Source organism: Hesperophylax consimilis, chromosome 14 (assembly GCF_061612785.1).
Source record: "Hesperophylax consimilis isolate HC1 chromosome 14, BYU_Hcon_1.0, whole genome shotgun sequence".
In the NCBI taxonomy this organism is placed as follows: Eukaryota; Metazoa; Arthropoda; class Insecta; order Trichoptera; family Limnephilidae; genus Hesperophylax; species Hesperophylax consimilis.
In genome coordinates, this window is record NC_142849.1 from 27,520,518 (window position 1) to 27,537,662 (window position 17,145).

At 36.9% G+C, this 17,145-nt stretch overlaps 2 protein-coding genes across 4 annotated transcripts in view; one reads left to right on the forward strand and one right to left on the reverse strand.

Moving 5' to 3' along the window:
- The window catches only part of LOC149418140 (uncharacterized), a 34,841-nt gene extending 31,703 nt beyond the window's left edge, over nucleotides 1-3,138 (forward strand). The window contains exons 10-11 of one of the 3 annotated variants that reach the window (XM_089639682.1): nucleotides 519-737; nucleotides 1,424-3,138. In XM_089639682.1, the coding sequence (XP_089495808.1) occupies nucleotides 519-737; nucleotides 1,424-2,865 (1,661 nt within the window). In that variant the 3' untranslated portion in view covers nucleotides 2,866-3,138. Of the gene's footprint in view, nucleotides 1-518; nucleotides 738-1,420 lie in introns of all 3 variants that reach the window. The other 2 variants (XM_089639683.1, XM_089639681.1) reach the window with 2 other exon arrangements.
- Nucleotides 3,139-13,917: 10,779 nt separating this feature from the next.
- GCS2beta (glucosidase 2 subunit beta) lies at nucleotides 13,918-17,059 on the reverse strand. Its single transcript, XM_089639350.1, has one exon. It carries the CDS (start codon nucleotides 17,013-17,015, stop codon nucleotides 15,390-15,392), a length of 1,626 nt encoding a protein of 541 aa, XP_089495476.1. The 5' UTR covers nucleotides 17,016-17,059; the 3' UTR covers nucleotides 13,918-15,389.
- Nucleotides 17,060-17,145: the final 86 nt, after the last annotated feature.

A 17,145-nucleotide genomic window follows, 5' to 3' on the forward strand; every position in this document is an offset into this window, starting at 1 on the left:
AACAATGTAATCTACACGGCGAGCGTCTCTGTTTGAGAATCTTATAAAATGCGCCTGCGCAATAACGTGTGTAAAGACGCGGGAAGAATTCAAACTGATTCATTTTTCGCTCTGAGTTGGAAGATCCCTTCAAATCTTTATATCGATGATTAGGATACGTATTATGGATAAATATCGTAAGATGTCAGTAGTGTAAAGATGTGAGATTTTTTAAGAGTATAAGTTTTACCGTGCTCAAGCATGTTTCATACCCATAACGCCGAAGAAACTTTGCGTCGCACAGATGTGCCACCCGCGTACAGGGCATGTACAGTGCGTCGCAGGCGTGCGTCTCCCGCAGAGAAAAGGTTAATGCCTAGAATCCATTACAAGAGAGCCTCCTTTCTTTTTTCCTTTTTATTATCTCTCTATATTTTCTCTTTTCCTGCTTACCACACTTTCTATTTTTAATTTTATCCACTTACCACACTGTCTCTCGTAGGGCAACACTTTTTTATGCCATTTTGTTTTCATTCCAGCTTCCAACTCGAGCTGCAGCAGCTCCGTGGGCATCCTGGGCTCCCCCAAGCCAGAGAAGCGGCAGGCCAACTCGCCGCTGCCCCCGCCGCCGGGCCCCTTCGACACTGTGCCCCCCTCGGCAGTACCTCCCGCCGCGCCCTCGCACAAGAAGGGCCGAGACAGCCCGGTGCACCACCACTCCAAGGCCAGCACGGCCAAGCAGAGGATCTCCAGCAGTGGTAGGGTCTTTGGTGTCTTTAGTTTAGTGTTTCAAATCGATTCCACGACAAAACAGAATATCGAAAAAAAGTTTATAAAACGATCAAGCAACACACCTTACCTAACCCAACCCAACCAAAATTAACTTAACCTATTCTTTTATCATCTTCTGTTCTATTCGGACCTTTAAAATCATAGACAAATGAATATATTTTTACCGCCAAGAATGTAAAAAAAAATTTAATCCGATTTCGAAAAAAAAATTATAGATATCTTTTAATCATAGATAAAGGCACAAAGAAGTTCTTTGGCGTGGCGTCAGATCAAAGATTATCAATTTATTTATTAATTTTAAAAATAAATGGATAAAAAAGGAAAGAATCACGAAAAACAAACTTTTAGCATGTGCTAATTAATATACAGTATGTGCGCTTATTTTATAATTCTTTCAAATTGGTGAGATGCATATTTTTGGTGCCTAATGCCTGCGAAGCAGTAATGAAGTCAAGTTGTTGTGTTAAATCAACTTGGAGATACATATTGTCAGGGTTTGAATGCAGTTAAAAAAAAGTTTCTTTTTTTCTCTTGTAAATATTGACACATTTTCTAATTACGATTGTTGAAATCGGAGTAAAAAACATAGGCCATGTTTTTGAATTATTTAAATCTTTTTATTTTTAAGTGAGTAAACTCTTTGTTCCAGGAGACCTGCACAACAATCCTGAAAAACTACGACGAAGCTTAAACGAAAAGCACCAGAGAAACAACAGCTGCGTTAGCTCATCTGACTTCTACGGCTGCAACTACCCGGTGGACAAGCATCGCTTCAGCTCTGGAGATTTGGCACGGTCCCTGGTGGCCAAGGAGCTGAACTTCACCCTGGATAAACCGGCAGTAGAGAAACAACCAGATGCCATCTATAACACCATCGCCGGAACTGATGATATCTACGCTGCCATTGATCAGGAAGCTATACACAAAGCTCCAACGAGTTTACCTCCTCCACCTCCTGGCAGTCCGCCTAAAAACTTAGACGATATGTACGCTAAAGTCATCAAAAAGTCTAAACACAACCAAGATCGGTCACAAGCTTCATCTCGGCTGTCAAATTATGATGATCTCGAAGCAGGAAATGGTATAAAGTTGCGGAAAAAGAGCCTACAACACGAAGACGATCGATTATCTCTTTCAAATGAAACAAAAAGATTTTCCGGAACTAGCCCTTCAAGTATTCCCATCCCTGATTCCAGCTACAGAAACACCCCTTCTCCAAAGAATATCAATTTGAAAGAGGACCCGGGATATGAAACGATAGACCGTGTCAGAAATCAAAATCACAGCTATGAAACCATCGACAAGAACGTAGCAAAACATAAGATTGAGAAAAACATTGATCCAGGGTACGAAACTGTGAAAGAACCCTTCAAAAAGCACGACAGTCAAAAACGGAAAACAATTCATAGCACATCAACAGTGACACATTCGCATAATTCTATCGATATGATGCAAAGATCTTCGCTGCATGAAGCAAGAAGTATCGGCATCGAACCGGGTTACGAAACTGTCCCCAGCGGACCAGAAAGTATGCTCAGCAATGACCCAGGTTATGAGCATATTCTCCGCTCGGAAAGGCGAACTTCCGACTCGGATCCAAACTACGAAGTGTTAAGACCGCACGAATCTAATCCTCCGTACGCTTCCATCCAGAGTAAATCTCAAGTGGCGGGGTATTCCGTGATCAATAAGAAACCTAAAATTCCAGACAGCGACTGGATGGCAAATAACAACGACAATTGCAACTCGGAACCGAATTACGAATCCATGCCCCACGAACCTTTATACAACACCGGAAGTGAATCGGATCCTAATTATGAATCTGTCGGTCCTAAAGATCCAAACTACGAGAGTGTTAAATACTTTGATGTTGCCATGAAAGAACCGCCATATGAAAAGGTTCACAATGATACTGTGCTGAACGACAATGCTTCAGGGGCACAGTTTCAGAGGTTGGGTTCGGCTTCAGGCTATGAGAGGGTCAAGTCAATTCTCAAACACGATAAGGAAGACCAGAATGATAATAAGACAAATGGAGCACCTGCTGTCAATGCAGGAGAAATGGCTCCTGTCAGTGACTATTTCCATGTTTAATTCAAATCACACCATGTATTAATATGCAAATATATATTAATGAATTCAATTCAAATTATATGACATTTCTAACTAACAAATTAGGAATTAAATTCTCATGACATTTTTTTTTTACTTCCAATTTTGAAATTGAATTCTGATGATATTTTTCATAATTCCACATTTGAAATTGAACTCTTATGACGTTATTTCTTAATTCCACATTTGAAATTGAATTCTTATGTCATTATTTCTTAATTCCACATTTGAAATTGAATTCTTATGGCATTATTTCTTAATTCCACATTTGAAATTGAATTCTTATGGCATTATTTCTTAATTCCACATTTGAATATTATGTACTTCTGATAACATTATTTCTTAGTTACTCTTTATTTGAAATAACATTTCATACTAACTGGGAACTGAAACCCAAAAATGTTTGTTAATATAGTATTATTTTGTTTATGTTATTATTATTTATTACAGATTATTTCATAAATAGTCTTTCATTGAGTTAAAAAAAATGTTAAATAAAAATTCCCTTTAGAATGTGCAATATTGATTCCAATTATATAAATGTAAATTATTTTCTACTTCCGTAAAATTTAAGGAATATATATTTTTTTTAGATGTACAAAATTTATTTGACAAATTTAATTCCTTGCAACATTCCATTTCCAAGAAACTTCAAATTAATTTTTTTAATAATGCTATTGATATTTAAATTATTAGCGTTTCCACAATAACGGTGCATTTGTAAATTATGTAGTATTTTTATTGTTAGTAAGTATGTATCTATATAACTAGTGTAGTAATTTCTAATGATTTTTGTGTAATAAAGGTACTATTTTCTGTTGCGTTTAAACCACTAATGTGCCAACAAATGTACAAGCTTTTAGTTGAATAATGTTCAAGTTAATGCATATTTTTAACCGTGCTGTTCATACCTCAGTTACCGAGAGAACTAAACTAACCTAAACACTCGCCAAATCAAATGCGGATACATATCATGAAATTTTGCGTGAATCTATGCTAGCCCAATCTCACTGGTAGTTTTTCATAATGACAGATATATATTTAAATTTAATTGCTTGTGGTAAATTATTTAGGAAGGTTAGTTCCCAGAAGTGCCATTAGGCACATTCACATTATCTTAGTCTCACACTCTTGTGCGATGTTCCAAAGAATTAGAGAGCAATATAGAATACACCTGTAATAAGAGTGAGATAGATTGTTTAATTATTGAAGACAATTAGTGATTCCCAAGCGAAAATCTGAAACAGAAAAATAGGAATCCCATGAGCTCAGTTGATAGAGCGGTGTCCCTGCAAGACAAGGGTCCTGGGTTTGTGTCCTAGATGTGACCGTATCTTTTTCTGTTTCAGATTTTCGTTTAGGAATCTCTAATATTGTCTTCAATAATTGAATATTATAATTTGAGGTTTTACGCACTAAGTTATTAAAAAAAAAAAATTAAAGAGATAGATTGTTTTCAATGATAATGAACAGTGGATTTTGGATTGCTATATAAATGCATACTATCTTTGTATGATTCTCTCTTATTCCTTTCTCTTTTAAGAGACTCGTTCTTCATTTGTCACTGCTAGTTTTGGAGTGAAAAAGAATCATTTCACCAAAATAAAAATGCAATCAAAATATGTAGCTATCTTTCCTATCTAGCATTAACTTCTTGATCGCCAACGCCAAATTTTCGCCGCGCTTATTCTATTTTCGTAACAACTCACTTGTTTTTTGATAAATTATGTTTTTTTAAATTATACTGTCTTACCAAATATGTGTTTATATATTTATAAAAATAGTATGTAATCTACCATATACGAGTATTATGTAGGTTACCTAAAATAAGTAGTTTATTCAGAGAAATGATTTTTTGAATATCTTTAAGGATACTCCTGGCGATCAAGGTGTTAAAGGTGTGGTCAGTGTCTAGGCTTGTTTTGGTTATTTTTCCTTGACTAGAGTGTAGATATGTATGTACTGGTAACATTCTTAAAATGTATTTATCGAAACAGCTTCTGTGATTATTTTTGTTAATTTAGATAATATAATTGTTTATATTATTATAAGTACTAATTAATACCTGATGATAATAATATTGTATAAAAATAAAAATTTAATATAATTTATTTATTATTTATCGAAATTTTGACATCTCTCCGAATGCCAATAATGGGATCATGAGAATTATTCATGAAAAAAAAGCATTTGTAAAAAACTTATTGTTATTGAAATAAATTCTTATAGCCAAACCATTGTAAGCACTAAGTCAACCCAATCAATAATTTCAACAATTTTCGGACTTTTTCGTTTGGCTTATGAAGACCGACCTCTGCTTAGTGAATGCAATAAGGAACTCCAGTGAAAAATACTATGGCAATAAACATTTATTCATATAGGTCAACAAATGCCGATTCTAAAAATATAAGTTGTTTTTATCTATCTATATATATAGAATTAATAAATCGTTATTTAAAAATGAATGAAACACCATCTCGTCAAAACACCCTGTTTTGTTGGCATCACTGAATCGCGCGGTTTCAACGTCATGCCGAGTTCTTTGTTCTGGTTTTGTACGAAAATTTTTATGTGTCAGTTTTGTTTTGATATTAAAGATGTATCTGAAATCGAAATTTTATTTGGCTTACTTTAAGCTCTATAATTCGGCCCCTTAGGGTCAAAAAAACGTATCTCATTTTTCTCTACTTTACAGGAGAGCAAGAAAACATAGTTCTCAATTAATCAGTATTGTATACTTTTAAACAAACGAAACATATTAATAATTTCTTCTCATTTAGTTAAAGGATGGTATTTTGTGCTTCTGAACCATCTTTTAAATATAAAATAGTAATTCATTTTACCATCCGTAACTCAAAATCGATAAAAAATTGAGTTACGTTTTTTTGACTCTAAGGGGCCGAATTGTTGTTAAATATTAAAAAAAAAAAAAGTTTTTTTTTGATATAGGATATAATTATGAGAAAATCCATAATCAAACACCGAAATTATGATGATGTTAAATATTGTTATTATTTTTGGAGTTAAAAGTTTCTAAGTAGGTTTATAATTTTATAACTCATGTTCAGTTATGGTTTACTATTAATATATTATGTACCTAAAGCTAATTTTTTATTAGTAATTTGTGAATCTAACCTCAAAAATGCTAATCGGGAGTTTTAACCATATGTAAAAATTTTAATTAATCTGAACTGGCTGTATTTTTACACACTGGTACAATTCAATGACAAAAAAAACGTCACGGTACTGAGTACGTACTAGTCATTGTACCTATCGAAATAAAAAGTGGGCTCGCTGTGACTTCACATCCGACACACCACAGATTTGTTGCGTTTTGGCAAGCCGTGAAAAATTAAATCTTTGTAAATCATTTAGAGGGTATTTCACTATGTCGGGCTAAATATCTGACTAGCTATCCGTTGGCTGGCTTTAAAGATCATTTTTTGGTTATGTTATGTTGATTATCAGGTCATTTTAGATAGATTCGTGCCGAATTAATACATTGTTTCTATTTTGAACACAATCAAATAATTCAGGATGGATCATACAAGCATTCAAATTCATTCAACAACATTCGACTCATTTCTCAGCTGTCAAACTCGGAATGTTTTGACGCCATCTTTGATTCGAGGAATAGCGCCTAACGTGAAGTTCGAGCACTGATTAGTCAAATCGAACTTTAACCCGAGCGTTAGCGTTATTCAGATATAGTGAAAACGAAAAAATGACCAATCCTTGGATTAGTGCTTAGTCAGAACATAATCAGAGATAGTGAAATACCCCCTGTACCTATTAAAAAAAAAAAATTATTATACCGGTATTTAAGTTAGAAGGTTGATTAAAAAATGGACTGGAGTTCCTAATTCCAGAGGCAAGACTTTCAAAGTTGGGAGAAGCAAATCCAGAGACTGCGAGAGAGTCCGGGCCTACTATGGACGGGGGCTGCGTCGAGGTGATAGTTCGAGAAGATGAGAAATTAGACGGGAGAATTATTAAAAATTCAAAATTTTTTACTGGAATTCCTAATTGGTTTATAATTGCTAATAATGTTTTAACGGGCAGGGTTCGTAAACTTTTCTTATCTTTCATAAACTTCTTTAAAGAAAATGCACCAAACGTCAAGACTGAAGATTGAAATACAACTTTGAATCGCCATTTGCTATTTGCTTTTTTGTAAAAATATTTCGATAACCGCCGATAATAATTGAATCCAATATACTATTTAGGTTAAGAGGCTATTTGAAGTAGGATACCCTGTTTATATTTCCCTTACTGGGAAAACAACAACGCCCTGCGTAATATTTAATTGTCTTCTGTGGATATCTATCACTACAGTGAAAAAATGGAAGTAAGTACATAAGCACTTAATGTACTATTTTTTTATTCATGTATTCCACTATGTATATTGACTTAAAAGGCCTATGTTCACCTTCGTTTAAATTTACAGTTTGACAAACTTAACTCTGCAGGTGGCCAAAAGATGAACTAACGAACTAATGATTGGAATCCTTGTACTGAAACCTGATACTGTTAAACTCCCTATAGACAACTCAATTTGGTTGGTTCAACCGTTGTGTGTCAGCTGTTGAGTGTTGCATTCAGGTAACGCGTTGTTGGTTCAATTTTGTCAGTTGCTGCTCTGGGTAAAACACACAGCAAGCATTCTACTTTATAAAAAAAAACTAAAATTTGCAATCGCTCTATTAGTATCGTTAACTATTAATACGAAAAGAAAAAGCACAAACGTGGGCAAAATGGATCATTGAAAGAAAAAAAATCAGACAATGATGCAACTAAATATTTAAATATGATTACTGTATATAAGGTGCAAAACTCTTCTTTCATTACTTGTATCAGATGTAATCGTGTGACACACAAGACTGTAAGGGGCCGGTGATCCCAATCTGTGGAGGCGTGAGATGTCGTCCTTCAGTGGCGTGGAGGGGTAGAACGGGGCCGTCTCTGAAGCCGCTGTAGAGCTGGTCCGATTGCTTGTCGCTTGTTCTTGAGCTGATTCCGAGTCTGGTCCGAAGGGGTAGGCAGTCCGTGGTCCAGGGTGAGGCGGGGGTCAGAGTGAAAGAAGGCGAGCAGAGTCAGAAGTCGGAGCGAGGTAGAGGGCAGAGCAGAGAGAGAGGTGTAGAGCTGGTGGTGGTTGCTGGATATCTGCCGTTTTCAGGGCCTGTTGCCCGTTTTATAGGCCACCGGCGGCAGGCGCTGGCCGAGCGACGCTCACACGGGCCAACTTTCTCTTTGATTCCGGGAATCGAAGCCCGTGTTTGTGACGCGCTCGCGGCCCCGCCGCCGGTCTGGTTACCGCCTCTCGGCCGGTAATTTTGGGCCCGTGGCCGAACGTGACCACGGCCTCTCTTTGTTCAGGCACGATCCTCAGAATCGCGCTTGTGGAACGTTCTGACGGCAAACCACCTCGCACGCTATGACGGCGCACGGCCCTTCGCTTTGGGTCGCGGCCGAACGTTCCCTCTCGTATAAGCGCGATTCTCATAACCGTGCCCGAATTAAATGCTATGATATCCACCAGCTCTCTCAGTATACTTCTCTGCCCGTGTCCTCTAGCCAAGCTCCGACGTTTCGTTTATTGTTTTTACATTACATTTTCATTATACATAACAATTTCACATACATAGAGGGCAGTTTATTCAATTTAAAGACAGGCAAAGTTAAGGCAAATGGCAGATTTTAATATGGGGCGACGTCGGCTGATATTGGAGCAGTACGTCCGTTACATTACTCATGCGCGGCATTTCATTTGTTCACACAATTATGCACGACATTTACCTAGGTAGACCGAGAAAAGTTTGTTCTACCGCTCAACCATGCTACAGATGAGCCAACTTGATTGGACAGTTGGGTTGTTGGATGGTGGTTGGATGCTCTGGCGGCACAACCATTCAACTTGATAGCCACGCCCCCTTATTGAATGATCTGTAGGGTCCATTAAGTGTGTCAAGCAGTGCGATATTTAAGAGGAGATGAAAATTTCACATTTATTGTAAAATGAGTTACGGTTCTATTTTGTTACATTATGTTAATAATTTATCAGTAAGTGGATATTCCCATTTGATAATAAGTTTGAGAAATGCGGCTTATTCCATTTTGTCTTGAGGTTAAGGAATAAAAGTGAAGCATTTGACCATCAGAAACCATATATAAAGAAGCAGAAAAGAAGTAGAAAATAGGTCGAAGAGGCTTAACCAACATCTACACTTAAATGATTGTAAATTTAAAGCTCGTTTAACATGAGGAATATAATATATGTGGGCGTGGCCTATCTTCCGATATCGCTTGCACAGTCGTCACAGACATGTAAGTAAAAATACCAATTTTGGTTATGACTTTTGCTTTGAATTTACTTTTCATTTTCATGCGATAAATATAATATTTTTATTTTTTTTTTTTTTCGGAATAACTTTATTGAGTAAAACCTCAAATTGTAATATTTAAATATTGAAGACAATGTTAGTGATTTTTAAACGAAAATCTGAAACAGAAAAATCAGAAAAGGAAACGGTCACATCTGGGACTCGAACCCAGGACCCTTGTCTTTCCGGGACAATGCTCTACCAACTGCGCTAATGGGACCCTATTCCCCTCGGTCACTTTTAACTGTATCATACTTCGAATAAGAACTACCAACATTGTCTTCATTTTTTCACTTGAATCTTGCGATCATACATAAAGATAGTTGCCAATAAAAATGTGCGGTGAAAAAATGAAGACAATGTTGGTAGTTCTTATTCGAAGTATGATACAGTTAAAAGTGACCGAGGGGAATAGGGTCCCATTAGCGCAGTTGGTAGAGCATTGTCCCGGAAAGACAAGGGTCCTGGGTTCGAGTCCCAGATGTGACCGTTTCCTTTTCTGATTTTTCTGTTTCAGATTTTCGTTTAAAAATCACTAATATTGTCTTCAATATTTAAATAATATTTTTAACCTATAATATAATATTTTTGACAGAAAATTATTTTAATTGCTATTTTCAAAATTGGTACTGATTTGTCGAGAATTCAGACTACTAACTTCGGCAGGTGATTCTACATGATATAAGTAAAAAGGATAAATAACTTTTTTAGAAATTCCAATCACCTACTGAAGTTTGTGTACCTTACCCCCGGTCAGCTTCTATTTAGATGAAGTGAAAAAAATAGTTCTCTCCAATGACCGGAAACTACCGAATCGGGTCTTCAAGAGCTGCTACTCGTGCAATAATAATAGCTTCAGCGAGATGCATAATATGTTCCTTGCGTGTGACAAGCTTAATTAATCATTTTTACACTCGTTTCCTTTTGCCACAGAGAATGTAATACATAATGTAACGAAGCAAAAAAAAAGTGTTTGTTATTCGATTTCTAACTTTTCATATTACTTACCTATGTAAAACCTTTCCAACCGGTTTAGTTCTTATTAGTTTGTTCTAACAGTGTACGCTGACTGCTGTTGTAAGATAAATTATCTTGTGTTATCATTTCAAATGGGACAAAGAAATGCAAGGCAAACTACCGTATAATGGAGTGACACAGGTGTGTTTGTCAATGAGTGTTTTGTTCATTAGCAGCACTTAAAACTTTATTTAATGACTTGTATTAACAGTGTGAAGGATTTCTATTTAAGTAAGATGATTTTCAAAACATGAGTATTTCAAATTTGTCCATAGAAAATTTAAATTAATCTATTTAAAAAAATATAGTATTAAGTAAATTCTAAATTTGAATTACCATTAAAGACTTGGTTACTTATATAGAATTGAAGGTATATTCAGTGATTTAAAAAAATGTTCAAAACATTCTAACATTTAGTAAGAAATTTTTTTAAATTTCTTTTTAAAAAAATGCCATGAACTTTGTTGTGGAAATCACCATGCACCACTGAAAAACGATACCAAACGTTTGAAAGAGATCAATTTTAATTTGCTGCAGAAAATATCAGTGAAAATCCATAATATTTCTGAGGAAATTAACATTAACTCTTTGCACGCGGCCGTATCAACTGTTGTTACGGCAAAAAGTCTATACTCACACGCGGCTGTATCAACAGTTGATACGTGAACTTTGACGGCCGATATTTCAGCGCTCTTTCGTCATAAATGTATTTCTTGCTCACTTGGACATTCGTAGAACTATCACGATGCTGACATCTACAAGAATTTCTCAAAAATAAAATTGTATTTCATAAAAAAAGATCGAAAATCAAGTGCGCCTCTTCGCGCCTTTTAGTCCTTTAGTTTACATTTTTGTCAACGGATGGCGTTAGTACTAGTATGTCATTCACAACTTTTCATAACTAAAAATGATAATTGATCATGGTGTCCCACTTGTGTCTATCAACGCAGTGGCCTAAGTACACACACACACCGAAAGTGGTTTATTTATGACGCCGAGTGAATGGCGGGACCACATTCAAAAGATACAGTACGTCTTTGTATGAAATTTTATGTTTTTGTTTTTATAAAAATCTAAGAGTGTTGACACACGAGGATTTGTTTTCATATTGTGGAGAATAATCTGTTCTGTCTATATAGTCCAATAAATCATGCCAGAATGCTATAATTTGACATTTAATTGCATGCATAGGTATTTGAAAATATGTACCGCGTACGGGTATAGATAAAACGGAGCAAATTAACGCGTTCAAAAGGTTAAATATCTTATTAATATCCTCCAGTAGATTGCATTTTTTTTTTAAATTTCTCACTTAAACCTTAATCTATTCATTAAAAAAAAGCAGATGTTATTGATGATATTTATTTGCAACTGATAATATTTTGTCATTACTGTAAAGGTGCTTATCTTTCATAGAATGTATCGTACAACCTGATAAACGGAAACCTGAAATAAATTTAATCCATCATTTGTCATGTATGATTGACATTTATTTGCAACTGGTAATATTTTGTCATTACTATAAAGTTGCTTATCTCTCATACAATGTATCGTACAACCGATATAGGGAAACCTGAAATAAATTTAACCCATCGTCATTTCATTGCATGTAGAACAATGATATTGTTTTTCATTAATTAAAATTTTGCTTCACCCTTTCTGTTTTTAATAGAACGCGGAAAGGTATTTAAAATGCGAAATTTAATGTGATAGGCACATATTTAATACTAGTATGCTAATGAGTTAACATAATGTTTAATATTATCACCTCAAAATTGAAGCAACAATTATGTATCATAAAAAAATGTTTTCTTAACTCTGATCATTTTTCGATTCTCACTCGTTCTTCTTTAATTCTGATAACATTTATTTAAAATCCTTTTAAAATTTCAGATCTTTAGCTTAGTGCTTACTTAAAAATTTCCTTAACTCTTAAACCCTACCACTCTGGGAATGTAATTATTCCTACCACGGGGTACTGAAGTACCCCGGGCAGAAAAAAATGTATAAAATAAAAGTATTTGATATTTTTTAAAATATTATTTGTATTATGGCAAAGAAATAAGAAAATACAATAAAATTTATTAATAAAAACAAATAGACATTTTTGTCGTCACATGAAGGACAGATTTTGTATTGATGGTCAGCACAAATATGGCGGCGACAAGTGTTACAGACAGATCGAGATTTTCTGTCCTTTGTGTCCGGACAAAAACAGCAGCGACCAGGTTTGAGATTATCAGGGACCGGCCTATGATCTTCACTATGATTATTCAAGACTGCACGTATAGTTTCTCTGATATCCCGGGCTAAATTTGGCCATTGAAATTTTGCTCTCATATGAGACTTTATGAGTGCCATCGACAAACTCTTAAGAAATTCAAGCCGCTTAGTTATTTTCTCTTTATCAATGTTAGTTGACAGCCTGAATAAGACCCAAGAATTGACACCAACCTCATTTAGCAACCCGTAGAAGAGACACATGGGCCACTTTTTGGTCATCCTGGACATTAAGTACTTCTTACAAAGTTGGTCGAACACATCCACCAGGCATTTGGTTTTATTATAGAAATGTATTATTTCTGGAAGGTACACTTCATTATCCTTGTCAGGGCTGTCATGCATGGTGGACAGCATTATTACAGCTTTCTTCTTAGCTGACTTCAGAGGACAATATGACAAAAGTGTGAGAGGTTCGTCGTAGGCAAACATTGAGGTGCATCTTTCTCAATTTTTTTTGTCCAAGTAAACAGGAGAAATTTCTCGTTTATTCTTCTTTACAGTTCCAACTAATGTTATCCATTTTTCCAGTTACTTCTTGGCCATAGGTATAGACGTGAACCAATTTTTACATGTCAGGTTTCTGTTAAGACCTTGTACGGGAGCAGTCAGTTCCATTACATTATTATGAAATTTTCTGTACAGAACTAATGGAGCATCTAGCACACGAACCAAGCGCCTATCTTCTTCATTTATACCAGCCCCATCATTGTCAGGCACTAAATAATCTTCATCTCCTTCCACTTGATCACCGTCTTCATGAGATGCGACTTCAGAATGATCCCAGAAATCCTCGATAACACCGTCGGGCTCATCTTCTGAATCTTCTCCTAGGTTTAGCTTTTCGTCGTCAGAAACCAACAAAGCAGCTGCAATTTCATCCCCCCCCCCCCCAAGATTTCGAGTCTGGGATGCCATACCTGAAAACAATTCAGACACCTCATTACACTCCATACACTGTCATTACATTCATAACACATTATTAGTCCATGAATGTCGCGTTACTGGGCGCAGGCCCTCTCTATCAACACTGTACTCTAGCCATTATCACAAAGTAAAGTAAATCATAAATAATTTGTAAACTTACCAGAGAGATGTCGAATAACAACTTCAGTAATTCAAGTATAACTGGTAGGAAGAACTAACACTATTCCTACCACGGGGTACTGGGGTACCCCGGAACACCTGTGGACGCGACTGCACTTGCCGGGAGGTCACGGCTTACCGACGTATTTACGCGCCAATTATCGAGAGTAGATTAGCTAGAGCGATTTTTGCAACAGTGCAATATTTTCAAAATTGTGGATATTTTAAACAGCAGGGGGGTACTCCAGTACCCCAGGTAGGGTTTAAGAGTTAAGTAGGTTAAAAATATATAGAAAACCATATTTTTTGTAATAGACTAGCCATATAGTTTAGGTATGAAATATTTTCAATGTATTGGCGGTTCAGACGTTTCATTTGTAGTCGATCAACTTCGACGCTTGAAAACATGTTGCCAAGTGTTAACCTCTTTCAACAAAGTTGACCAACTGAACGTCAGAATGCGGCATAAGTTCCATAAAATACAATGAATAAGGGACTAAATGAATCATGAATGCATCTTTATTTGTCCCTCACAAAGTGCATTTATTACTTATTCTCTTTTAAACAATAAAATAACATGTTTGTAAAAATTGTAATTTATTATACAGAATAATTCTTGATATTATTATTTATAAAATATTATCAAATTCCAACTAGAACTGAGTTTTATTTATCAAAAAACTGTATTCATAATCCTATTTCCTCACGACGTGAAGAGCCTTCACAAGTCTACGGTTACCTTTCTACAAAATTAGCTTTGTCTGGAATGGGAGTGGGAAGAGAGTCTGGAGAGAGAAAACTCAAAACCCAACACAGTAAATAAATTATCAGACTTAAGAGGTGAACAGGATAAGGGTGGAGACACAACGCGATACGCATCAAAGCGTTTTATGTATGTAATACCATATCGTCATCATACAGTCCCAAACAGACCTGTCACACCCAATAGGTGATGTGTTATAAGTGTGGGCGTGGCGAAGATGATGCGCCGTGATCTGCTAGCCAGGCAATATTTGAAAATGATGCGACCCCTTCTGCTGCGTACGGCAGGAGAGTCAATTTATAGAGCGCAGTGATCACTCGGCCAACTGTTAAGGTGACAGATCCCATACAAAAAAATGATATTCTGCGGTAGTCCCCCAATCGATCTGACCCCCTCTCCTGAGAAAGATTATAGCATAGTGTGACACCTCAACATATAATCTGCATAGGCCACTCTCAAATAAGCGTTGATACGTATAGCGTAATGTGTCTTGGGCTTAAAGCTTTTGCATCAATAAGTAATCTAAAAATATTATTGTTGTAACAAGAACTTCTAAAACAAAATTATCTAATTGTGACCGTTTGCACTAATATTCTCATTATTATTATTATGCACTCTTACTTGTAAGTAATTCATTTCAAGACATTCTAAAATAAGACTTGTGAAGTTTGGAAGTAGTGATGACAATACTGTTCAAAATGCTACAGAAAAAAAGCATAAATCGTGAGAAAAAAAAACACATTGATTGTATCATTTTAAATGCAAAAGGAATGTGGTGGGAATAATTTAAAACTATGTTAGTATTTAGTATACAACACTTAACTTTCCAGTCTTCACAATACAGTTTATAATATTACATATAACACCCAGCCGGTCTACGAACACATATTCACACTTTTCACTAGTTGAATGATATCCTTAGCAAAGTTTGTGATTTTTTTAGTGTAAAACATTGATAACAATAAATATTAAGAAACAGGTTACAGCTCGTCGTGTGCTGAGCGTTGAGAATTGTCCGAGGTATCATCGACGCAGGCCGCGGGCGTGTGCATCTCAAACACATATTCACAACGATTGGGTTCCGATACGGAATTGATACTTGTTTCCAGTCCACAGTGGATGTTGATTCTGGCAGACCTGTTGGGGCCGTTCCAGCAGGCTGTGCCTTGCGAGTAGAGCATGGCGCTGTAGCGGTGGGGGGCTTCTCCAACCCAATCTCCCCAGTTACCCAGACGTGTCTCTGCTCCTCCGTTCTTGGGCTGTTGGGAAGCCCTGTCGAAGGGGCACAACTTGTACAAGTACTCCCTGTCTGTGTATTCGAGACACGTTCCCGCAAGCGTAGCAAACTCTTCCTGGGGTCCGTAATCTTTGTCCAAAGATTCTTTGATCTTGTGAATCTCATTTTCAATATCCCTTACGGCTCGGTCTGCTTCGGCGAACTTTCCTCGAGCTTCTGTAGCCGTGTTGACGAGGTTCTGTGTCTCATCATCGTATCGTGGTGGTTCAGGGTGGTCGTCTTCCGATGCAGCTTCATCTACAATGTCTTTTTCTGGCAGTTCATCATCTTCTGCATCCTCTTCTCCCTCCCCATCTGCAAAGCCTTCCTGTTGGCCTGAACTGTCTTCTTGTTCTTCAATGTCTCTCTCTTCCCTCTCGTGCTCCTGTGAATCTGCATCCACGTGTTCTTGACCTGCGGGAGGTTTAAATAAACCTCCTTCTACCATCAGATAAGGCTTAACAAGTGGCCAAGCTCTTTCTACGAAGGTTTCCAAAGCGATCTCATCTTGCTCAGCTAAGAAGAACCTGGCCTCCTCATCTGAAACTTCACCGTTTCTGTCTTTGTCGAAAGTAGAACGAGTTTGTATTTCAGCAATGGAAAGAATGCCGTTTTTGTCTGAATCGAATTTGTTGAACATTTCTTCAGCCTCTTTAGCATTATCAGTGGCTTCCTCTCCCTCCTTCACCTTCCTCTCGGCTTCTTCTACCTCCCTGTACTGTTTAAGAGCTTCGTTTTCCAGCGCCTCCACCTCATCTTTGATCCTTTGTTTTTCCTCCTTGAGTAACTCGGCCTCTTGTTTGTTTTTCTCTAGCTCTTGTATCTTCTCCTCCATCTCCTGTTTCATGACACTTCCCTTCTGAATGATCTCTGAACGGAGCTGGCTTCCCGCCTTAAGCAACTCCGCCTTCCTGAGGGCCTCCAGTCGAGCCTCTCTTCCCATCTCTCCGCAGTTGTTGACGCACTTCTGAGGATTTTTGCCATACTCATCAGAAGCATCACAGCAGTCGCAGATTCCATCGTTTACTCTGGAACTTGGGATATTAAGGGGCTTGTGGCCCGCGTTCGTACAATGGAACATACCATTCAGACAGGCTGAAGTGCCAGGCTCATCACTACCGTCGTTACAATCGCAATAATCATCGTTTACACTGTCGAATGGAATCGTCAAAGAGCCATCGAAACAGGTGAAATCCTTCCCGGGGGCATATAGTGGAGCTCTGGAAATGGAGACTCCACGGGGTCGTGGTACTTCGGAACATTCGCAAACTAATAGAATTGCAAAAGATAGAACAAATAATTCACCTTTGTAAAAATTTGACAAAATCATCGTGTTTCGTTTTATTCGACCGGCCGTCAACCAAACCAAAGTGAAGTTGCACCCTTCAGAATAAATAGTGTCAAATCTAGAAACGTCACATTCCGGTCATTATCGGTAGGTCATTATATTTTTTAACTTT

Excerpts from the sequence above, each read along its gene's own strand:
- GCS2beta (XM_089639350.1), bottom strand. The coding sequence starts at position 17,015 with ATGATTTTGTCAAATTTTTACAAAGGTGAATTATTTGTTCTATCTTTT.